Source organism: Diplotaxodon limnothrissa, linkage group LG16 (genome assembly GCF_057381915.1).
Source record: "Diplotaxodon limnothrissa isolate DT_005_m linkage group LG16, D_limnothrissa_male_GT1.1, whole genome shotgun sequence".
NCBI classification, from domain to species: domain Eukaryota; kingdom Metazoa; phylum Chordata; class Actinopteri; order Cichliformes; family Cichlidae; genus Diplotaxodon; species Diplotaxodon limnothrissa.
The window spans coordinates 22,654,228-22,672,508 of record NC_140611.1 but is presented as its reverse complement, the minus strand read 5'-3'; the positions used below and the strand labels follow the sequence as shown (position 1 = coordinate 22,672,508).

General features: G+C 41.0%; 1 protein-coding gene across 1 annotated transcript in view; it reads right to left on the bottom strand.

Moving 5' to 3' along the window:
- Nucleotides 1-1,079: 1,079 nt before the first annotated feature.
- LOC146616176 (dedicator of cytokinesis protein 9) overlaps nt 1,080-18,281 on the bottom strand; it is a 55,403-nt gene continuing 38,201 nt past the window's right edge. The window contains exons 23-54 of the mRNA XM_085374633.1: nt 18,174-18,263; nt 17,070-17,185; nt 16,650-16,719; nt 16,417-16,542; nt 16,260-16,331; nt 15,474-15,620; nt 15,294-15,377; nt 15,048-15,159; nt 13,803-13,981; nt 13,584-13,700; nt 13,217-13,328; nt 12,997-13,130; nt 12,608-12,772; nt 10,590-10,704; nt 10,400-10,466; nt 10,250-10,297; nt 9,432-9,568; nt 8,503-8,618; nt 8,251-8,388; nt 7,964-8,146; nt 7,725-7,838; nt 7,349-7,564; nt 7,019-7,076; nt 6,809-6,915; nt 6,410-6,532; nt 6,180-6,293; nt 4,879-5,025; nt 4,577-4,787; nt 3,773-3,963; nt 3,574-3,674; nt 3,093-3,231; nt 1,080-1,642 (exon numbers count right to left, since the gene is read on the bottom strand). Coding sequence (XP_085230759.1) covers nt 1,517-1,642; nt 3,093-3,231; nt 3,574-3,674; nt 3,773-3,963; nt 4,577-4,787; nt 4,879-5,025; nt 6,180-6,293; nt 6,410-6,532; nt 6,809-6,915; nt 7,019-7,076; nt 7,349-7,564; nt 7,725-7,838; nt 7,964-8,146; nt 8,251-8,388; nt 8,503-8,618; nt 9,432-9,568; nt 10,250-10,297; nt 10,400-10,466; nt 10,590-10,704; nt 12,608-12,772; nt 12,997-13,130; nt 13,217-13,328; nt 13,584-13,700; nt 13,803-13,981; nt 15,048-15,159; nt 15,294-15,377; nt 15,474-15,620; nt 16,260-16,331; nt 16,417-16,542; nt 16,650-16,719; nt 17,070-17,185; nt 18,174-18,263 — 3,975 coding nt within the window. The 3' untranslated portion in view covers nt 1,080-1,516. The remainder of the gene's footprint in view (nt 1,643-3,092; nt 3,232-3,573; nt 3,675-3,772; nt 3,964-4,576; nt 4,788-4,878; nt 5,026-6,179; nt 6,294-6,409; nt 6,533-6,808; nt 6,916-7,018; nt 7,077-7,348; nt 7,565-7,724; nt 7,839-7,963; nt 8,147-8,250; nt 8,389-8,502; nt 8,619-9,431; nt 9,569-10,249; nt 10,298-10,399; nt 10,467-10,589; nt 10,705-12,607; nt 12,773-12,996; nt 13,131-13,216; nt 13,329-13,583; nt 13,701-13,802; nt 13,982-15,047; nt 15,160-15,293; nt 15,378-15,473; nt 15,621-16,259; nt 16,332-16,416; nt 16,543-16,649; nt 16,720-17,069; nt 17,186-18,173; nt 18,264-18,281) is intronic.

Below are 18,281 nucleotides of genomic sequence, written 5' to 3'. Positions count from 1 at the left end.
ATTCTGTAAGTTTTTAAGTTAAGAACATGGAACTTGTTTTCTTTCTGTTAACTTCTCCCTCTTTGCACATTTTTTTCATGTTGTGCAGCAGAATATTTGTGTTCTGTGAATTAAAATGAAAGAGTACATAATAATGCATTTCTTTTAGTCTTACCTGCCATGATGTGAAGCTATCACCTGCTTTCTGCTATAGCATAAAATCCCTTTAAGCTTCCTGCAGGGAGCAGATCATTTATCTTTCTCTGTTCACTAGTGGGAGTGGGAATGTTTCCTGTGATATTGCTTTTTATTAACCCTTGATCAGCTTTTCACACTGCCGACTGTATTATTTTTATGATGGGTGGGAACATGAGATATGGGAGCTAGGGAGTCAGCAATGATCTCTGAGAATAATAAGGTTTATTTCCCACTTATTTCACAAGTGAGCCAAGTGCGAGAATACCACAAAATGAAGTAAAACAAATAAGGACCTATGGATGCAAATGCAGAGAAATGAGTGTATTTTATTTAAAAGCATTAGGGAACGTCTTTGTTTACAGCAGAACAGTGACTTGTGTTAAATAAAGTTAAAAAAAAAACAAAAAACATTTCTGCCCAAATAAAAGACAATTTCTGGAACATAAAATGATAAAATTTTCATATTACTTGCACAGTAGGCGTCCTTTCCCAACACCTCATCACTTTGGCAAGAAGGTGAACGTAATCTTTACAGTGTATGAGCCGCACACAGCATGATACTTTGCAAATATTGCACACACTCCTTGTTTTATATACACATTAATACACAACTTTGAATATACCTTTTTGTATGCAATGGCTTTAAATACTTTAAAACTCTCCCATTCTAAGACATCAAAGTGATTTAAGGTTGAATGCTAATGTTACATCGTAGCAGGCCCTTATTCCAAAATTGCATTTTTCTAGAAATATACCTTCATGTACAGGGAGAGGAGCACTGATGTATGCAGCATATACCATTAATCAAGACATCAATACAGTCGCTTATAAAAGTGAAATATTGTCCATAAAAAACATTGTGAAACATTATCAAAATAAACAAAAATGGACTGTTGGGAGAGTGTAGGCGTAATGTAGTGACATGCATATTAAAAAAAATCCCAACAGGAATGTTTTTAAAGAAAACACTGCTCAGTCTTTTCAGGTAGAAACACGTAAAGACAAGACAGGTTATGTCTTATCAAGCATCACGTCATCATAAAGGAGGAACAAAGTCCGTGTCCTGTCATCTCTGCTGCAAAGAGTCTCATCTTTGTCTTCCCCCCACCTCCATCACACAGCCACCATGCTCCCTTATCCATGTTAAACAGGTCCAGTGCCTTGCTCATATTGGTCTTCGGTGGCCAGACAGAAAATAGAAAAATGAGACTTGTCTGTTTTTCCCATCAGTTTCTCTCTAGGCTGAGAAGCAGGATTAAGTTCTGGAGTGATAATATGGCATCACTGGCATGCCTGCGTTGGCAGGCTTAGGCAGCTCTGAGTTTCACCCAGGCTGACATCAAACCACAGAGGATGAGCTGGGAATGCCCTGGATGGTGGCACTGGTTGGTGTGCCACTGATGGCATTAAAGATGTGAAGCGAGTCTGGGAGAACGCTTTTCATGCCATCCTCCACTGGAATGATCTGGAAAGAAAAGAGTGTGTAGGGAAGAACAGACAGTCTTAGCAAACAGTTACTGCAAGTGAATCTTAATTTTAACATTGCTCTAGTTAGCTTTCTTGCTAAAAGTTGATGAGGACACTGATACTACTCTCATGTATATATGCAAAAATATGACGCTACAGATGGAACACAGCTAGCTTAGCTAGGCAAACAGACTCGAAAAAAGAGGAAACAGCAACTTCTGTCTAAATAGTAACAAAAACTGTCAGTTAGCACTTCTAATTAACTAATTAACATGTCAGGCTATTAGTTGGCTTTGAACAGAGCCAGGCAAACAGTTTTTCCTCCCTTTTGAGGTTTTGTCTCGGGTTAAGCTAACTAGCTTGCTGTAGCTGTATATTAACCAAGCATATAAAGACATATAAAGCTAATTTAAAGCAAAGGTATTAATCAGGAAGCTTAACACATACATGAAACCAAAAACAGCTAGGTAAAAACAATCAATCCACAAAACACGCACACACAAAAAAATCTGAAAGCAGAAGAAAAATTTGTGCATGTATGTATGTATGTACATAAACAAATAATGTAAATTGATGTTACATAGCACACACATTCTGAATCTGATCCACAAACATACTGTTAATTCACACTCAAATACATGTAATGTACACACATATATGTACATGCATATACACGGTACATACTGTGTATGCGTGCAAGACAATAACTCGGCAAGCCAAAACAGAAAAAAAAAGCCAATATGTGATTGTTGGTGTAGCCAGACGCTGGAACAAGTATATTTAGAACAGGAATGTTTTATGTTTTGATTTTGGAAATTGCTGCAATAGAGTTGAAATACTTGAATGTTAATGGCTTCAGTCTTTGCAAAGGGCACTTTTTGCAATTTCCTGGTGAGCTGACTAAAATAATATTTTATGTGTGGCTAATTTCAGATTTATTGCAGGGATGTAAAGATAAGTCAGTGGCCTGATTAGATAACTGTGTCTCAATCTATCTAGTGTTTTTAAGGTCCTCTAGCTTTACCAGCTTAAAAAATTCTAATGATATTATTAAGAAACATTTGGCTAATTAGAATTGAGAACAAGGACTTATTAATGTTTGAGTCTGTTTTATAGTCTAAAATGTAATGTGTACACCAATTCCACCTCAAGCCACTTTGTACCATCAATCCTTAAGTTGCACAGACATCTGACGGAACCAACAATTAACGGTCTTTATTGCACACGTATTTGTCTTTCATTACCATCATATCTGCTCATGTCAGCACAAAGAGAGAACAGAGAGTGATGTTATCAAAGAGCCCATTATCACTTAATCAATCATATAATAAATGACACACTGTCTACCTGCCAAAACCCTAATTCAGAGTCAGATTACAGGTATAGCATTAGCAACGCTCAATGTAATTACACTATTACTTGGGCTGAGCAACAGCTAATGTACTTACTTGTTCGTGCATGATGATGGACAGCTCTCTGGCTAGTTCTCTGTAGTTGGCCTTCATCTCATCGTGGTACTCCTGCTGGTCTTCTTTGATCAGTCGTTCATTAATGCCCAAACCGTGGCCACACGCATCCACAAAATGCCTGATCGCAAAAACAGTGTTAAAATGTGCTAAAGGGAGATCTGAACAATCTTTGCACAGAAACACACACAGTCATGTTTTCATATCTTTGTGAGGACATCTAATTGACATAATGCTTTGCCCTAGCTGCTTACCCTAACCCCAACCATCAAAAATGAAGTCTAACCTTAACCCTAAACCTAACCATAACCTAATTGTAACCCTGACACTAAAACCACATTGAGCCTCAGAAATGCCTTCAAACTTCTGGGGACGGGAACTGTGTCCCCATAAGGGCTGTTGGTCCCCACAAAGATATGCAAACGTGGTACTCACACCCTCACGTAAGTCAGCGACAGCTCACCTGAAGACCTCTTTCAACTGTTTGACCTTGTTATCAGGATATTTCTTGGCACATGTATCATCGAGAAAAGCTCTGGCATACGCAAGAGGTCCTGCATTTACCTGAGGGCGGATGTGATAGATTTTTTTTTTTTGTGAGTATTGTATGTCAGGTTTGTATTGTGTTGCTTTTACGTTTCACAGAACTTAAAAGCAGGCACCTGGACGCTGATGCTGCCCTGCAGTTTGAGCTGCAGACGGATCATGTCCACCTCGCTGGAGGAGCACAGCTGTTTGATCTCAGCCACCTTCTTGCTCATCTCGTCGATGGCAACCTCGATGGGGCTCAGATCAGTATGGTGTTGATACATCACCGCGATCCGTTTCTTTACATACGGAAAGCAATGAGTGGCTGGAGGAGAGAAAACACAATGAGGTTAGTGGTGAATAGCGAATACCGGTAGACAGATTTTCTTAGTTTTGCAGCTCAGGATCTGTACAGCCTGTGAAAGCCGCCACATAATAAAGATAAGAAGACGTGCTTGAACTTTTGAATCTTTTGCACTATAAATGAATAAAACCAGATTAGGATTACGAAATGTCCATGAAAAAAAACAGCTGACATGTTCAAAATCTAATCAAGATCTTCATTCATCCACAGTGACTAAAATAAATGGAAAAAATTACGTGTGTAATGAACAGTTCAAGGCAGACTTGCTCTGTTGTGCTGCCCAAAAAAACCACAACCCACTCCCCCCAAAATAGGAGGAGGCAGCCAATAATTAGAGAGAGAAAAAAGTATCTAACATTTAGGATATAAAGAGATTAAGTAGACTTTAATCAGAAAGAGCAGTTGAAGTCTGATAATGGGTTTATCCTGTATTTATCAGATCACTGTATTTTGAAAACACTGATGTTTATCCAGGCAAGAGACATCTAACAAGACACAACCTGAAGACTGAAAGTCAGCGCTGTTTGACTGAATCCATGTTCCACTACAACATAAATATAAGCTGGGTATTTACTGGTAAGTATAGTCCTGCGTTTGCACTGCTCCTCCACACCGCCTTGCTTTTTGCCCGAAATGGTGAAAGGCATCTCGAAAACAAATCGACGGATGTTGTGGCTCTTTTCAAAGTCCGTTTTCCTGTCGACCAGCTCCTTCTCCTCCAGGTATGGAGTCACATGTGTCACTTGGATGTATGCGTACTTTGAGTCCAGGTCCTTGGGGTTGATCTGCAGAGAATGCATGAGTTTTAAAACTGTATCAGCCTGCGCAAAATAACTAAATAACTAAAAATAAACGATAAATTAACAAAAGTCTCACCCGCCCAGAGTCCTGAATCATCTTCACATTCTCCTGACCAAACTTATCAGAGTATAACTTGAGGAGCCGCTGAGAAATCTCTGAAAGAGGCGTGAATTTGGGTTCTTTGTAGATATACTCCTTCCCATCTTCATCTTCAAAGAAGCCCTAAAAAAATAAATTAGGAAAAAACCCATATAAGATACTTTCAAATTGTCAGACTAAATGAAAACGCAGCGTTTATCTAATAGATAATACCACATCAAACCATTCATGGGTTGTGAGTGGGAGTCATTTCAGTCAAGACATTTTTTTAAAGATATGAGAATTTGGCCGACTCCAAACTATCCACAACCGTCTATTAAACATTTAAGAACAGAGACCAAAACTACAAAAAAGCCAGTCTTAGGTCGTTGATGTGAGACACGTCAAAGGACTGACATAGGTACATGAATTTCACACAGTCAGTGCATGTTAGTTATTTGTCTTGAATGTAAATGGGAATGGGAATGCCAGTGAGATTTATTAGCCCTTCAGCTGTTTCCTGCAAAGATTAGGATAGCACTAAAGCTGGAAAATACGAGGAATTAAAGGGCTGGAAGATAAGCAATGCACGTGAAACAGCACTGACTGCATTAGCAAAGGAGCACAACACAGCCTAAAACGTCACTACAGTTCCAACTGAAAGGTTGGCTTTCATATTGATTTACCTCAGCCTCTGAGTCAGTAAACTGGTACTGCTACAGGGGTGTGGACAACACACGCACATACACATAAAAACAAATGAAATTACTGTTATACCAGAAACCTATACTGTGAAGAAATTTAATGGCATCGATTTCTAAAAACATCTCAAAGATAGAAGCAACCACACCCAACAAATTAATTAATAAACCTTAAAATAACAGTCATTACTAAAACTTAGCAAACTAAAGCATAAACACTTGATGAGTAAATGAGTGCCATGCAAAACAGTCTCCCAAACGGAAGCAGCAGCGCTGACTGCCTGCTACTGTAGCTCGAAGCAACAAACTATGGCTGAGAAGTGCAATGAATTGAAGCAACACCAAAGTCACACACAGACTCAGGCCGCTCACAAGGGCTCACGGGGTCTACTGCATAACTTACCGCTGCCTTCGAAGAGGATTAAAAAGAAGCAGAGAGGTGTATTAGAGCGGGTCTGAAAACACCACAGCACGTGGTCATGCTCGTCAGCATAATAATCGTAACTGAAAAAACCCCCCAAAACAAAACTTAACCTCCTCAGCAGCTGCCGTGCTTCAGACATCAAGTGTGAATGAGTCTAAGCTAGTTGAACTCACCTGGCCAAAGAAAGCCACTCTGAAGTACGTGCCCAGCATCCTCTTCCCAGTATGCATGACCTCCGTCACCTTGCTGTACGCTCGATGCAGCGTGTCATACAGGTGAGCCAGTTTCTGTGTAGAGTCAGTGAACTTGATCAGGATTTAAAGATGCTTATGCTGCACGCTTAGCCTGAATCGAACAGAACTGTTGCGGGGGGGATAAAACACCCGACAAATAGAGTTTGTACCTCAAAGTCCCTCCGCTTCTCATAAATGGGGATAATGAGCTTGTAGATGTCAGAGATGAGCTCGTAACGCTCCGCTTTCCACAGCCCATCTGCGCACTCCTCCAGAAGCTCCATTAAGACGTCCTGAGGGATGAGCACAACAGAGATGGAGAGCTGCTGGTGTACAGTGCAAAAGAAACACAGCTCACAGCGTGTCAGCAGCTCATTTTATCACAATTAAAATGCACCAATTTTAAAGACATACTGAAAGAAAATAGTTGCCTTCTTTGATTTATTCTTTCTTATAAAAGAAAAATAGAAATAGTAACAGCTTTTGATGTGACTAAATCTGCTTTCCTCCAGCAAATGCGATTTCATTTTATTTTATTTTTTCATTTTTAGCACAAATGATCAAAGTACTTCATTAAAGTGGACGTCTTGCATTCCGACGTCCTCCATCATTGCGGCTTCTTCGTCGATGTTTGGAGTCACAACACGAAACGCCGAGCAGCCCTGCTTGAACATGCCTGGAAACACCGAAAGATCAGGCATTATTATTCTTTTTTTAAATCAACAGGGCTGCTATCTAATAAGCAGGAGAAACATTTCCATCACAGAATACCGAAGTACCTTTTCTTCGCAGGTATTCTGCCACGAGTGCTGCAACGTGAACATAGCACATGGCTGCCTGCAAACGGCAAAAACAAGTCAGGTCAGATAAGCGTGGGTAGATAAAAGCTCTGATTATGCTGCAAATTGGTATCGCTCGAAAAAGCAGCACATAGTAAACAGGGCAGTTTGCAGCACTTGATGGTGGGCCTCGCTGCACGCCACACTGGCACTGGTGCTTTGATACAAAGTAAATACAGTCTCTATCTGATGTTTAAGATTGTTGGGCCCAACATCAGACACAGAAATCAAAAGCAGGACCATTCAGCCACACAGACTTTCACCACAAACCTCAGACAGGTCTCCATTTTTCACATGGATTCGGGCCATGCTGTCAAGCCAGGTCTTGCGCAGCTCAGGTGTGCTGGCATAAGACTTTGCGAGACTGTACTGCAGGTCCACCAGCATCTCTGGATCTCTCTCATGCTCCTTCATCTGCGCTGTGGCCATCAACACTGTTCTGATGCGTTTAGTCAGGTCTTTCACATCCGATGGGAAAGCTGTGTTCTGTTGAAGATGACGCACTAATGTGAGCTAAATCATCGTTAGCTTCCTTTAGGAAAACTTGATTCTAACTGGTTTATTTTATTCATTAAGCTCAGGCATAGTTTTCAAATGGCCTCTTTAAGTGGAACCAGGATGAACCTGTTGCACGTGTGTTCCTCACCTTGATAGTTTTATCACTGTTAGCACAGTTGTTAATTATTGACAGAGACTGCTGGAAGCGAGTACTTCCTATACCAATGACATCTGCTATCAGCTGACTGACAGCAATCACAACCTAAAGAAAAAGAAAGGTCAACAGTTCAAAAGAGGAATGAAAATGCTTGTGGTCTCTAGAATCCCAGAAAATTTGGCTTAAGGCAGGTAGATATTAAAGTTTTACTGTGGCGACAACTCTCTCACCTGTAAATGTGTCCGGACGAAGGACTTGCGACCAGTGTAGTCAAAGTTGCTCTTCATGAGAAAATAGAGCAGATGGGCTGCGTCGCTGCGAATGGAGCTCAGCTTGGAGTTGCAACATTTCAAAATCTCATAGCAGAAAGCAGCACACATGTCTGCACGCCCTTCAAAAAACGTGCACGGGAACTAAGGGGTCAAGAAGACAAAAATCAGTCAGTGGCTTACGTGGTCCTCTCATGGGTTAACAAAAGGAGAAAAATTATTAAATAAGGCGCGTAAGTCCTTCATACCTTGTAAATGAAGGTGCGCAGTGAAGTGAAGACCTGCTTGAGGGCCGTTTCTGACTGATTGATCCGCAGGAAGCAGAGGTGGACATCAAACACCTTCTTCATCAGTGGACTGTGGCCGTGATCAGCACACAACTGTGTCTGTGGCATAAGAGAGGATCATCGGATTTAAAAAATAAGCCCTTATTTCACAATAATGGGGCAGAACAAGGTTAATTAAGTAAATACACAAAATACAGTGAATTTGTTTGGTACCTTAAAACTCATGATGAAGATGCTGAGTGTGTCCAGGACGGTCAGGCAGACTTCAGTGGCAATGTTGGTCTCCAGCAGTGACTGATTTAACACGTCAGCATCCGAGTGACTGTAGGCTACAAAGACAAGAAAAGGCTGTAGTTCTTTCAATCACCACCAGTACACTCAATGTAAAACCTCTCCTTTGTTATATATGGTCATGTCTCTCAAAAACGTAGCGTTAGAGGCAAAGCCGCTGCATGAAAGTTTGAGTTTCATTCCAAACTGAGGCCAAAATTATCTGACAAACTAAAGCATTTCATGGAAAAATTGTCACAAGCTGGCGAGGCATTTTTTTCTTTATAAACTACAGCGATGATTTTATTTGATTGCATGAAGTTCAAATGTTGACATTCTTTTTTTGGAACGTTTTGGAAATTTTGGAATAAAACCCTTCATAATTCACGAGGACTGCTTTCGCAAAGCGAAATGTAAAAATGTAGAGTTGAGAGCAGAAGATGAGCTGGGGTTTTGAAAGCTGATGTTCTGTTAAAACAGGCATGCTCTTAAATCAACCAAATCAACATAGCCAGTATAGCAAACGTCCTAACATCCTGGTACATTCTTACCATGGTCTACAGATATGCCAAGAACACTTGAAATCTTTCTTACACTGAAAACACAAAGAAACTTATTATTAAATAATGCCATTTAACAAGATCACCGCCTAACAGTGGACGGCTGCACAGCTTCCTCCCCAGTTTCTTTGAATTTACTGATGCACACATGTTTTCTAAAGGCTTTTCCTGCTGGGATGTAGTATGATGGAGAAGAAGAGGATGCTGATGTTGAAAGAGAGGCATGAGGAGGACGAGGGCCCTGTGATGGAGAGTGTTTGATGAGAAGTACAGTATGAGGGGAGGGGGGGGGGGGGGGGGGGGGGCACTTACTGTGGTTAAATGTGTATGAGTTATCCAGGCTGCTGAGCTGCTGTAAGCGGGCATGCATCATTCCCGCCCTGTTACGGGACACAGGAAGAGTCTGAGACTTCCGCTCATGTGCAACAGGTCCTGCCCCATCCTGGTTCCTGATGAGGAAACAGGATGAGTTAATGAAGCTGCAGGTTACGGTAAATAATACATAGATTTTACAACTAACACTCGAACGCCCTGGGAGCGATTTGAATTTATGAGATTTTAAAGGCGAAAGTAAAGCTGTGAGTGCATGTTTGCCATGCAGTTTAAAGCTGAGAATAATCAAAGTGGTATTGACAGCATTTATTGGTTTAAGCTGAAGCCATGCATGTAAGAATGCGAGAGGCGATGAACTTAAAGCGTCGGATGTGTCACAGCACTGCAACTTTTTTTCTTTTAATGGTGAGAAGTTATCATGCAATTGCTCTCAGTTTCACCTTCAGGCTTACCCAAGCAGGAGAGGGCAGGAGCCAGGTTTTATTTCATTATGTTAAACTTGCCAGCGTTTCAGTGGACAGAGACAGAAACAGTGGTGGGGGGTTAGACAGAGTGAATACATAAAGCCTTCTGGGAGTCGCGGCGAGTTCCCAACTGTGATTCAAGTACAGTGCGTGTACTCTGATCAAATCAAATTAAAATAACAGTACAGTCAGACTCTTCAATAGTAAGCAACATGATGGCTTACAGACAACAAACAGCTGGATACTCATAAACTGCATAAAACCTAAAAGTTGCGTTGATTTGTCTTCTCATGATAAACAAGTGCTGAGAAGTATGGGTGACAGCAACATTACCTTGCAATGTATCTCTTTCCCATGTATCTGAACTGATGGAGGCACACTCTGAGAAATGGAAAGTGGGTATAAAAAATTAAAAAAACTCAGTTGCTATGTGTTTTTCTGCAATGCGTGTAATAGCTGGTTATTCTCTATAAGATGTCTTACTCGACTAAAGTGAAGAAGTCCATCAGGTCAGAAGATGATGCCTTGTTCCAGTATGTGAACAGAGCATCTAAAAGAGACAGAGATGGACACTGTGGAGACTTCTTTTGGGTTTGTTTTTTTTTTTTAAACGTAGTGTAAACAATTAAGTAAAGCTGGAAGAGCAGGAGCTGTCGCAGAGATGAGAGTTTACCTTCAGACATGCTTTTGAGCACATGTAAGAAACACATGAGGAGGCTCTTGATCTCTGCCTGGTCCAGTTTATCACATCGCAACAGCGGGCTTCCCAGGGTCGAGGCAGGTTGGTTCTGCAGGACAAACGGGACAATCAGGCATGGATAGAAAAATACATAATCCTACCAGTGTATTGGCTCCAAGTAAGATTTGAAAAACTAATCAGGTTATTTGAGACTTACCACAGCAATGCCATAAAATCTGTCGCCTTATTTGATAGCATCAGTGCATTTTCACGATATTTTTGACCATTTGATAAACAGCAATCAATAATACAAGCATAGCACAACGACTGAATATAACGCTGAGGATTTTCTTGTTTGGCTCTGGCTTAAAACTTTTTTTTATGTAGGAACAACCGTGTGATGTGGGCTCTAAGCATTTGGATAATGATACTATTCCCCAGTCTTTCCCCACAACAGTGGATTTTAAATTAAACAATCAAGATGTGACTAAAGTCCAGATTTTCAGCTTTAATTCAAGGGGTTTAACAAAAGTATTGCATTAACCGTTTAGAAATTGCAGCACACATAAATCCCCATTTCAGAGGCTCAACATTACTTTAGCAAACTAGAATAGCTAAAAAAAAATGTTTCTAATACTGCAAAATATTTGGTATCCAGTGATTGTCTTTAGTCTAGAACCCTGTGAAATCACCAAATGCTGTATTTCCTCCTTTGAGATGCTCTGTCAGGCTCGTATCACCACCTTCAGTTGCTGCTTCAGTTTTGTCTTTGGTAACTAAAAAAGCATGCTCTGCTGAAATTGTTATGGCCACTGAAGAATATGCAATTTCTTTGCCATAATAGACTTTAAGGTTGGTTTTCCAGTATGCTTTGGGTCAATGTCCTTTTACACTGTAAAGTGCTGCATGATCAGTTTTGGGCAGAGAATGAAACCTAATACTGAGCGTTCCAGTGAGGGAATGCCACGCTACCAAATACAAGTTAAACACGCCAGGTCTTTTATCTGCTTACTTTGCCATGGAATAGTGAGGAAATAGACCTCACCTTGTCCAATTGCTTATTCCTAAACAGTAATGCAATACTTTCCTTAAATCCTCTGAATAAAACTGAAACCTGCACTCTAATCATATCTTGATTGTTTCATTTCAAACTCACTTTTTGAGATTTACAAAGGCAAAACTACAAAAACTGTATTATTGTCCAAATACTTAAGAGGTTTTCAGAAGGTCAGAGAACTACACTGCAGTGAAATGATTCATCCAGATGTTGCAGGGATTTGTTCCCCCAGCTGAGGCACACGGCAGGGAAAAAAAACAAAACCCAAGCAGCGGAGCAGCAGCTTTACCGCAGCAAGAAGTTGGCTATATACCAAGCACGTTCCTTTGCCAGCAGTTAGTCTAGACCATGAAACTAGCTGGGGATGACTTCATGGAAAGCATGATGCTGTTGCTTTGGATTTTTAAAGGGTGTTTTGCAGACTGGAGAACTTTAAGGCTAAAATTAGGTTGGAAAGGCTGATGTGAACTTCAAAGTCTGGTACACTTTTGGGGCTTGAGCTATTCTTGAGTTGCTAATAGTTGTGTGTCTTCTTGCCCCCTCAGCAGGGAAATAAAGCAGCTGCTGCACACCAGAAACAAAAGCAGTTCCAACACTGGGTGAAACACGACAACAAAAATCCAGTCCTTTGTGTTTAAATCTTCTCAGATTTAGTTTGAGGCTGTTTATCAGAGAGAGACAAGAAATCACATAGCACGAATGAGAGGAAATCAAAAGCATGCATGCTTATCACCATCTGGAACAAGAAAAGCGCTAAACGCTCGTGAGGCCCTGAGGTAAAACACGTCTGCTTTACAGCAACAGAGAATAAACAGGACAAAGCCTGACAATCTCCTGGCAAAGTAAGGGCTTAGAGTTTAGGGCATCAACACACACACCTGCGCACACACACACTATCATTCCCAGATGGGACACTCCTAGGAGGGACTGTGTGGAGCAAGGAGGTGTTTTGTACTTGAAGTGAACTGCTGGACTGCAGGGCCCTCTCTGGCACACTGGGGACAGTGAGCAGGGAGAAGTCCATGGTGGCACGCTTGGAGTGCATGGAGAGCATGGACTCCTCAGTCTCCGTAAAGAATTGCAGGACATTGACAGAGTGTCTCCGTAGAAACTTCTCCGTCTGCCATGGCCAGCCATACAGTGAAGGTGAGGAGTTAATGGCACAAGTTAGCAAAGAGAGACTTTATGTGGCAGTTTTTCCCATAATAAGGGGACATCTGATGTGCCTGAAGTGCCATTTTGAATTGCATGTTAGACACATGCGTCAAAGAAAGGCTAAATTGGATTTCTAATACATATACATAAACATTTTCCGGGAATCTCAAAGCTCATTCTGTCAAATACCTTGTCAAGGGAACTGCCCTTGTCATTGTTCCTCTCAGGCAGGCTGTTCCCAGAATCAGTGCTGATGAGCGATCCACGAGAGTCGGCGTGGCGCACAGAGTTGATGTTGGGGGTGGACGCCGCATGAGGTGAAGCTGTAAAAAGGAATAAGAGTGAAATGTTACATAAAATAAACATAAAGTAACCTGAAAGGGAAAAAAAGGAATGTCTTATCATTTACCGGTGCCAGAGATGGCTCCAAAAACATCTTTGTGGAAGCCGGTGTCCAGAAAGGTGCTCGACCTCGGAGGTGTCATCAAAGTGTTGTTATGGAGAGAATCGTCTCTTCCATTCTGCAGGACAAATAAAGAGTTTAATGAATCAAACCCACATAAAACACTGTGTGTGTTTTTTTTAATGAAAGTTAACAACACGGACAGCTCTAAAATCTCTGATCAAAAGCACACACAATTATATTATATTTATTTGTTACATTTATTTTGTAGTATTATTGAGATATTTTTACATGCATTAAAATTTGGATCAAATGGACACAGCACATGGATAAATACATAATACTCAGAAAACACACTAGGTGGCTCCCTTACACTGGTGCAGTGGTTGACGGTGAACGGCGACACTTCCTTCACATTTAGCCTGTTGACGTTTTCTTGGAGCAGACCAAACAAGGGCAAGTACAGGGTGACTAACCTGGCCTGCTGGCTCTGAAAAACAAAATGAATAATTTAAAGAAATGTCTCAATATCACACACGTCTCACAAACACACTCATAAAGACAGGGACAGGGGTGTGAAAACACTGCTTACTTTTGAGGTGTAGCGATCGTCAAATGCATGCTTCATCATGAGGCTCTTCAGCACTTGGATGGCAATCTGACGAATCTCCCTGAACTCCTGCAGAGCTGCGCTGGCTTCCCTGAGCAGCAGTCCAACCAGGAAGTGATTCTTACAGAAGTCATCCGTCAGCGAGTAATCCAGCTGGAGGTCTGTGAGGATAAATGGGACGATAAGGAGACTAGGACTGACCGACAGGAGAAGTAGATGAAGAGTGTGAAAGGAGAAACCCAAAAAACTCACTTACCAATTTGACACAGAGACAGTAATCAGAAAAAAATGATCAACATTTAGAGAGTATAGCTACTGCAGCCAGCTTTAAAACTCATTATAGGCAGATGATTCTTATAAACATCATCAAACAGTCTAAAATGAGGAGAAAACAAAGGGAAAAGCTCAAACATTCATGTTTGACAGATTCACACTGTGGTTGAGCTGCACTTCCACATCAGCAAACGTCGCTGAGAAACGCGACTAAAGCTAGCGGCTGAACAACAGCAGGTTTCCAGCAGCATTTTAGACACGTAAAGAAAACCCAAACACATGACTTTATTCAGAAACCTTTTGCTTTTATCTTTTTAAAACCTGCATTTGAAGCACACAAGAATTAAAAAGATATCTGGTTTCTCAGGAACGATGGAAAATAGTTTACTCAGTATAGCCACAAACCCCCAAACCAGTTCAAGATAGAAACCCCCCCCAAAAAACAAACAAACTACAAGCACACCAAATCCCCCAAACCTGATGATGATGACAAGTAATAAACAGTCTAATCTGACAAGATCATAACCTGAAATCCCAGATGAACCAGCTTACAGGAAAGCTTAAAGAACTGACAGGTTCAGATTTTAGAGGAAATTTGAAACTAATAAACGATCGGCATTGAAGTCACGACACCTTCCACCTACCTACTGGAGTGTCACATGACTCCACAGTATTACATGGAGGTAATGAGGCTAATTGAGGAAAACACAAAACAAACACAGTGTACAGTGTACATTTTTTTAAAGCAAAAGAAATCGACTGCATGAGCATTTATTTATTTAAAAAAAAACAAAAAAAACGCTGTATTTTATTGTATGTGTGCAGTATGTTCTGTGGGTACAAGTGCTTTATTTTGTAAAAAAGTTCATGAACTACTTTTGCGCTGCTGCCCTTCCACAGCAAAGCATTTTATATATGCAAACACTTTAGCAGTCATTATCACAACTTTCTCACCTTGAAATCTCAAAATCCGTCCCTTTCCAAACGGCATGGGCAGGTTTAAAGGGACGAAGTGCTCGTGGTTGCACACGACTCGCAGGAACTCAAACTTGAACTCAAACAGAGTCTGTATTGAGAATAAACCTCAATTAAGAATTATGGCTGATAATAAGGCTTTGCTTTATGACTTCAAGTTGAATAAATAAGTTGTTGTGCAATTTATTTCTATAAAGGCTGTTGCACGTTGTTTTGTCAGCCCACCTTTGGGTCTCCAGGCACAAAACAGTTGATATAGTTGTTGATCTGCTTGAACACAAAGCCTCTGTCCATCAGGTTGAAACAACGCTACAAAATAAAGAGAGCACAGTATATTAGTTACCATTTACCTAAACGAAAAGCACTTTGAAAGCCATCTGTGATAAAGTATCTCTGGTTTCTGACCTTGATGAAGACTGCCAAGCTGTGGTTGGCATTCCGGGCAGCATCTAGGTTGTCCTTGTATTTCTGCGTGATGTGTGGCATGATCATGTTGACCAAGGTCTCCACAGTGTGATGGAACGATGCAGAGAAGCGCTGGTTCCTGGACAGCTGGAGGGCACAGCAGGTAAGTTGTTACAAATGTTGTTATTCAGCATGAAACATCCCAAAGAACTCCCATGAAAAGATCAAAGGTTCAAAATGTGGGAATTGTGGTTTATTTGAGTCAATCTTACATCCTTCAACAGTAAATAAATACTCAGACTTTAACTTCAAATATGAATTCATCCTTGTTTTATCCTTGAAACAGAAATAATTTGCTATTAGAGCTAATGTAAAAATAGCTATGTAGCAGATAAATGGTTAAAATAGTAAGCTTACATTTACAGATGCATAAAATAGTTAAATGTAACAGAAATGGTAAGCTTATTTTTTTCAGCTCAAGCTTAAAATGATTTCTTTAATCCATGGATTGTGACAGTCCTACACATGAGAAGCAGCATTTTAAGGACATCATAGTGGTGGATGTTAAACACAGGGATGTGGTTGCCTATGGGGTTCGAACAAATGCCGCTAATTAAATTGCACAGCAGTGTGGGACAGACTGTGGATACATAAAACTTCCACTGTGGTGCTCCGGCTGTCCACAACACCCGGCATGCTGCAAACTACTGTGAAGAACCTAAAGTGTAATAAAGCGGGCATTAGCGGACACCTCGGAGTCAAGCGCACATGCTGCGGCGAACTTACCTTTACTTTACAGCTCTCAATCAAGTACTGAGCCATGGATTTGACTAAGGCTTCGAAGAAATACCAGGAGTACTGCACAACGGACAATTATCAGTTAGAGAACAGACGGCTATAATTAAAGACTGTGTAATCCTTTAAATAAGAACAAATGTGCTACCTTGAGCAGCTTGTTACTTGTGAGGAAGTCAGTGGAAGGCTTCAGGATTGCAGTCATGGCTTTAGCCAACTCCTCGTGCACCGTTCGGGTGGTGGAGGATGTGTATGGCTCAGTCTTGAAGACATACTGCATCAGAGACACGCAAAGACAGACATGTCAATTCATACGTGACTATATATAATTATGTAAAGGTCAAATACAACAGAAATATGGATCTGACATGTGAAATTTACCTTCACGTAAGATCTAAGGTAGTGCTCCAAACCTTCCTCGTGGCACTGCGCCACAACGTGAATCATGACTCTAACAGGACGAAAGGCAAAAGCTCAAGTGAGATAACAGTTTCTACGCTAAGATTCTGCTCTCACGACACTGGAAAATTAACTTCCATTCATGAATTCATTCATTTCTCTCTGATCACAGCAAGACAAAAGGGGAAAAAAAGGAATTTAGCAGTTATATTTCAGGCAAAAGCAACAGCTTATATGTGACTACCCCTCACACATAACACGATATCTAGCCGATGGCAAACTGAGCTGCTTTCTTTCAATATTTTTAGCATATATAATGATATATGACTGATATTTCAATAACAGTAAATTGCATGGAATTTAATTTGCTCTATAGAGATGAAGCACTTCATGGATTCTTGCCTGGTGACGTTGACTGCCACGTCTTCCTGGGTGGCACTGGTTAGCACCCTGAACAGCTGATTGAGGATGGTGGGCAGGAACTTGATCATCACGTGACTCTCCATGGCATGCAGACTCTGAGATTAAAGCATCACCACAGATGCTTACATGTTTACAAAGGATTTGTTCACAAACCTTTTGTGTAAAATGAGGGAAATAAATGTTAAAAAAAACACGTTTAAAATGTGCATGAAAGGCTAATTGAGAAGACCTTCAGGGAAAGCTAATCTACTCACAACAGGAGTACACGTGTGGATAACACTGTGCTAATCATCCACACTGTATGCTTCAGCGCCTTGAACGTGGCTGGGAGCAGATACTGGTGCATCGGTGCCTGCGCACAGGAAACTAACATGAGCCTGCCAAGTAATTTGGCGGGTTGCCAGTCGGCACAGCTGACCTGCCGTTTGACCCTCTGGCTATTGTTTGTGTTCACTGCTCTGTTTATATTATAGCCCAAGAGATGCACTGGACCAAACGTGGCTCTCTGTGTCAACGTTCACCAGGGGAAAAGTAAAGCGAGTTTTCCCGTGGACTGACAGTTAGCGACGGAAAAGGCGATAACTGAGCTGCCAGTATCACAGAAAAATATGGAAAAGACATCATGCAAACTAGGAGAAGACCTCTGACAGATTTACTGGTATCAGCCCAGCCTCTGCAGTTAAACTCTGTATAAACGGGGAAATGGAACAAGCTGTGCACAAACTGTCCAGAAGGGTGCGATATTGGCAAGCCACAACACACGCGCACACAAAAAAAACAGAGATCACTAATCTGCATGTGATTCAGCACCAGCCCAGTGTGACTGTTGCGTTACAACCAAACAAAAATAAGCATTTCCTTCCAACAACAACAAGAGTATATGCCGAATAATAACAACCACTTTGCCTGTATAGCACTTTTCAAAACACAGAGTTACAAACTGCTTCACAGTTTGAATAAAAACGGTCTCAGTAGCTCTGATATATAAGCAGGGGCTTGTCTATTTAGCGCTTTAAATGTTAATAATAGGGTTCATGAATTCTAGTTAATTGGAACCCTTAAATTTTGCAGTGACTGATTTACCTTCAGGTATTTGACCAGCTCTCCTCCTGACGCCTGGGCGCCTGATGCAATGGTTTGACAGTAATGGAAAAAATTGTGCAAATGCTGATCCTGAAAGACAAAGCGAAA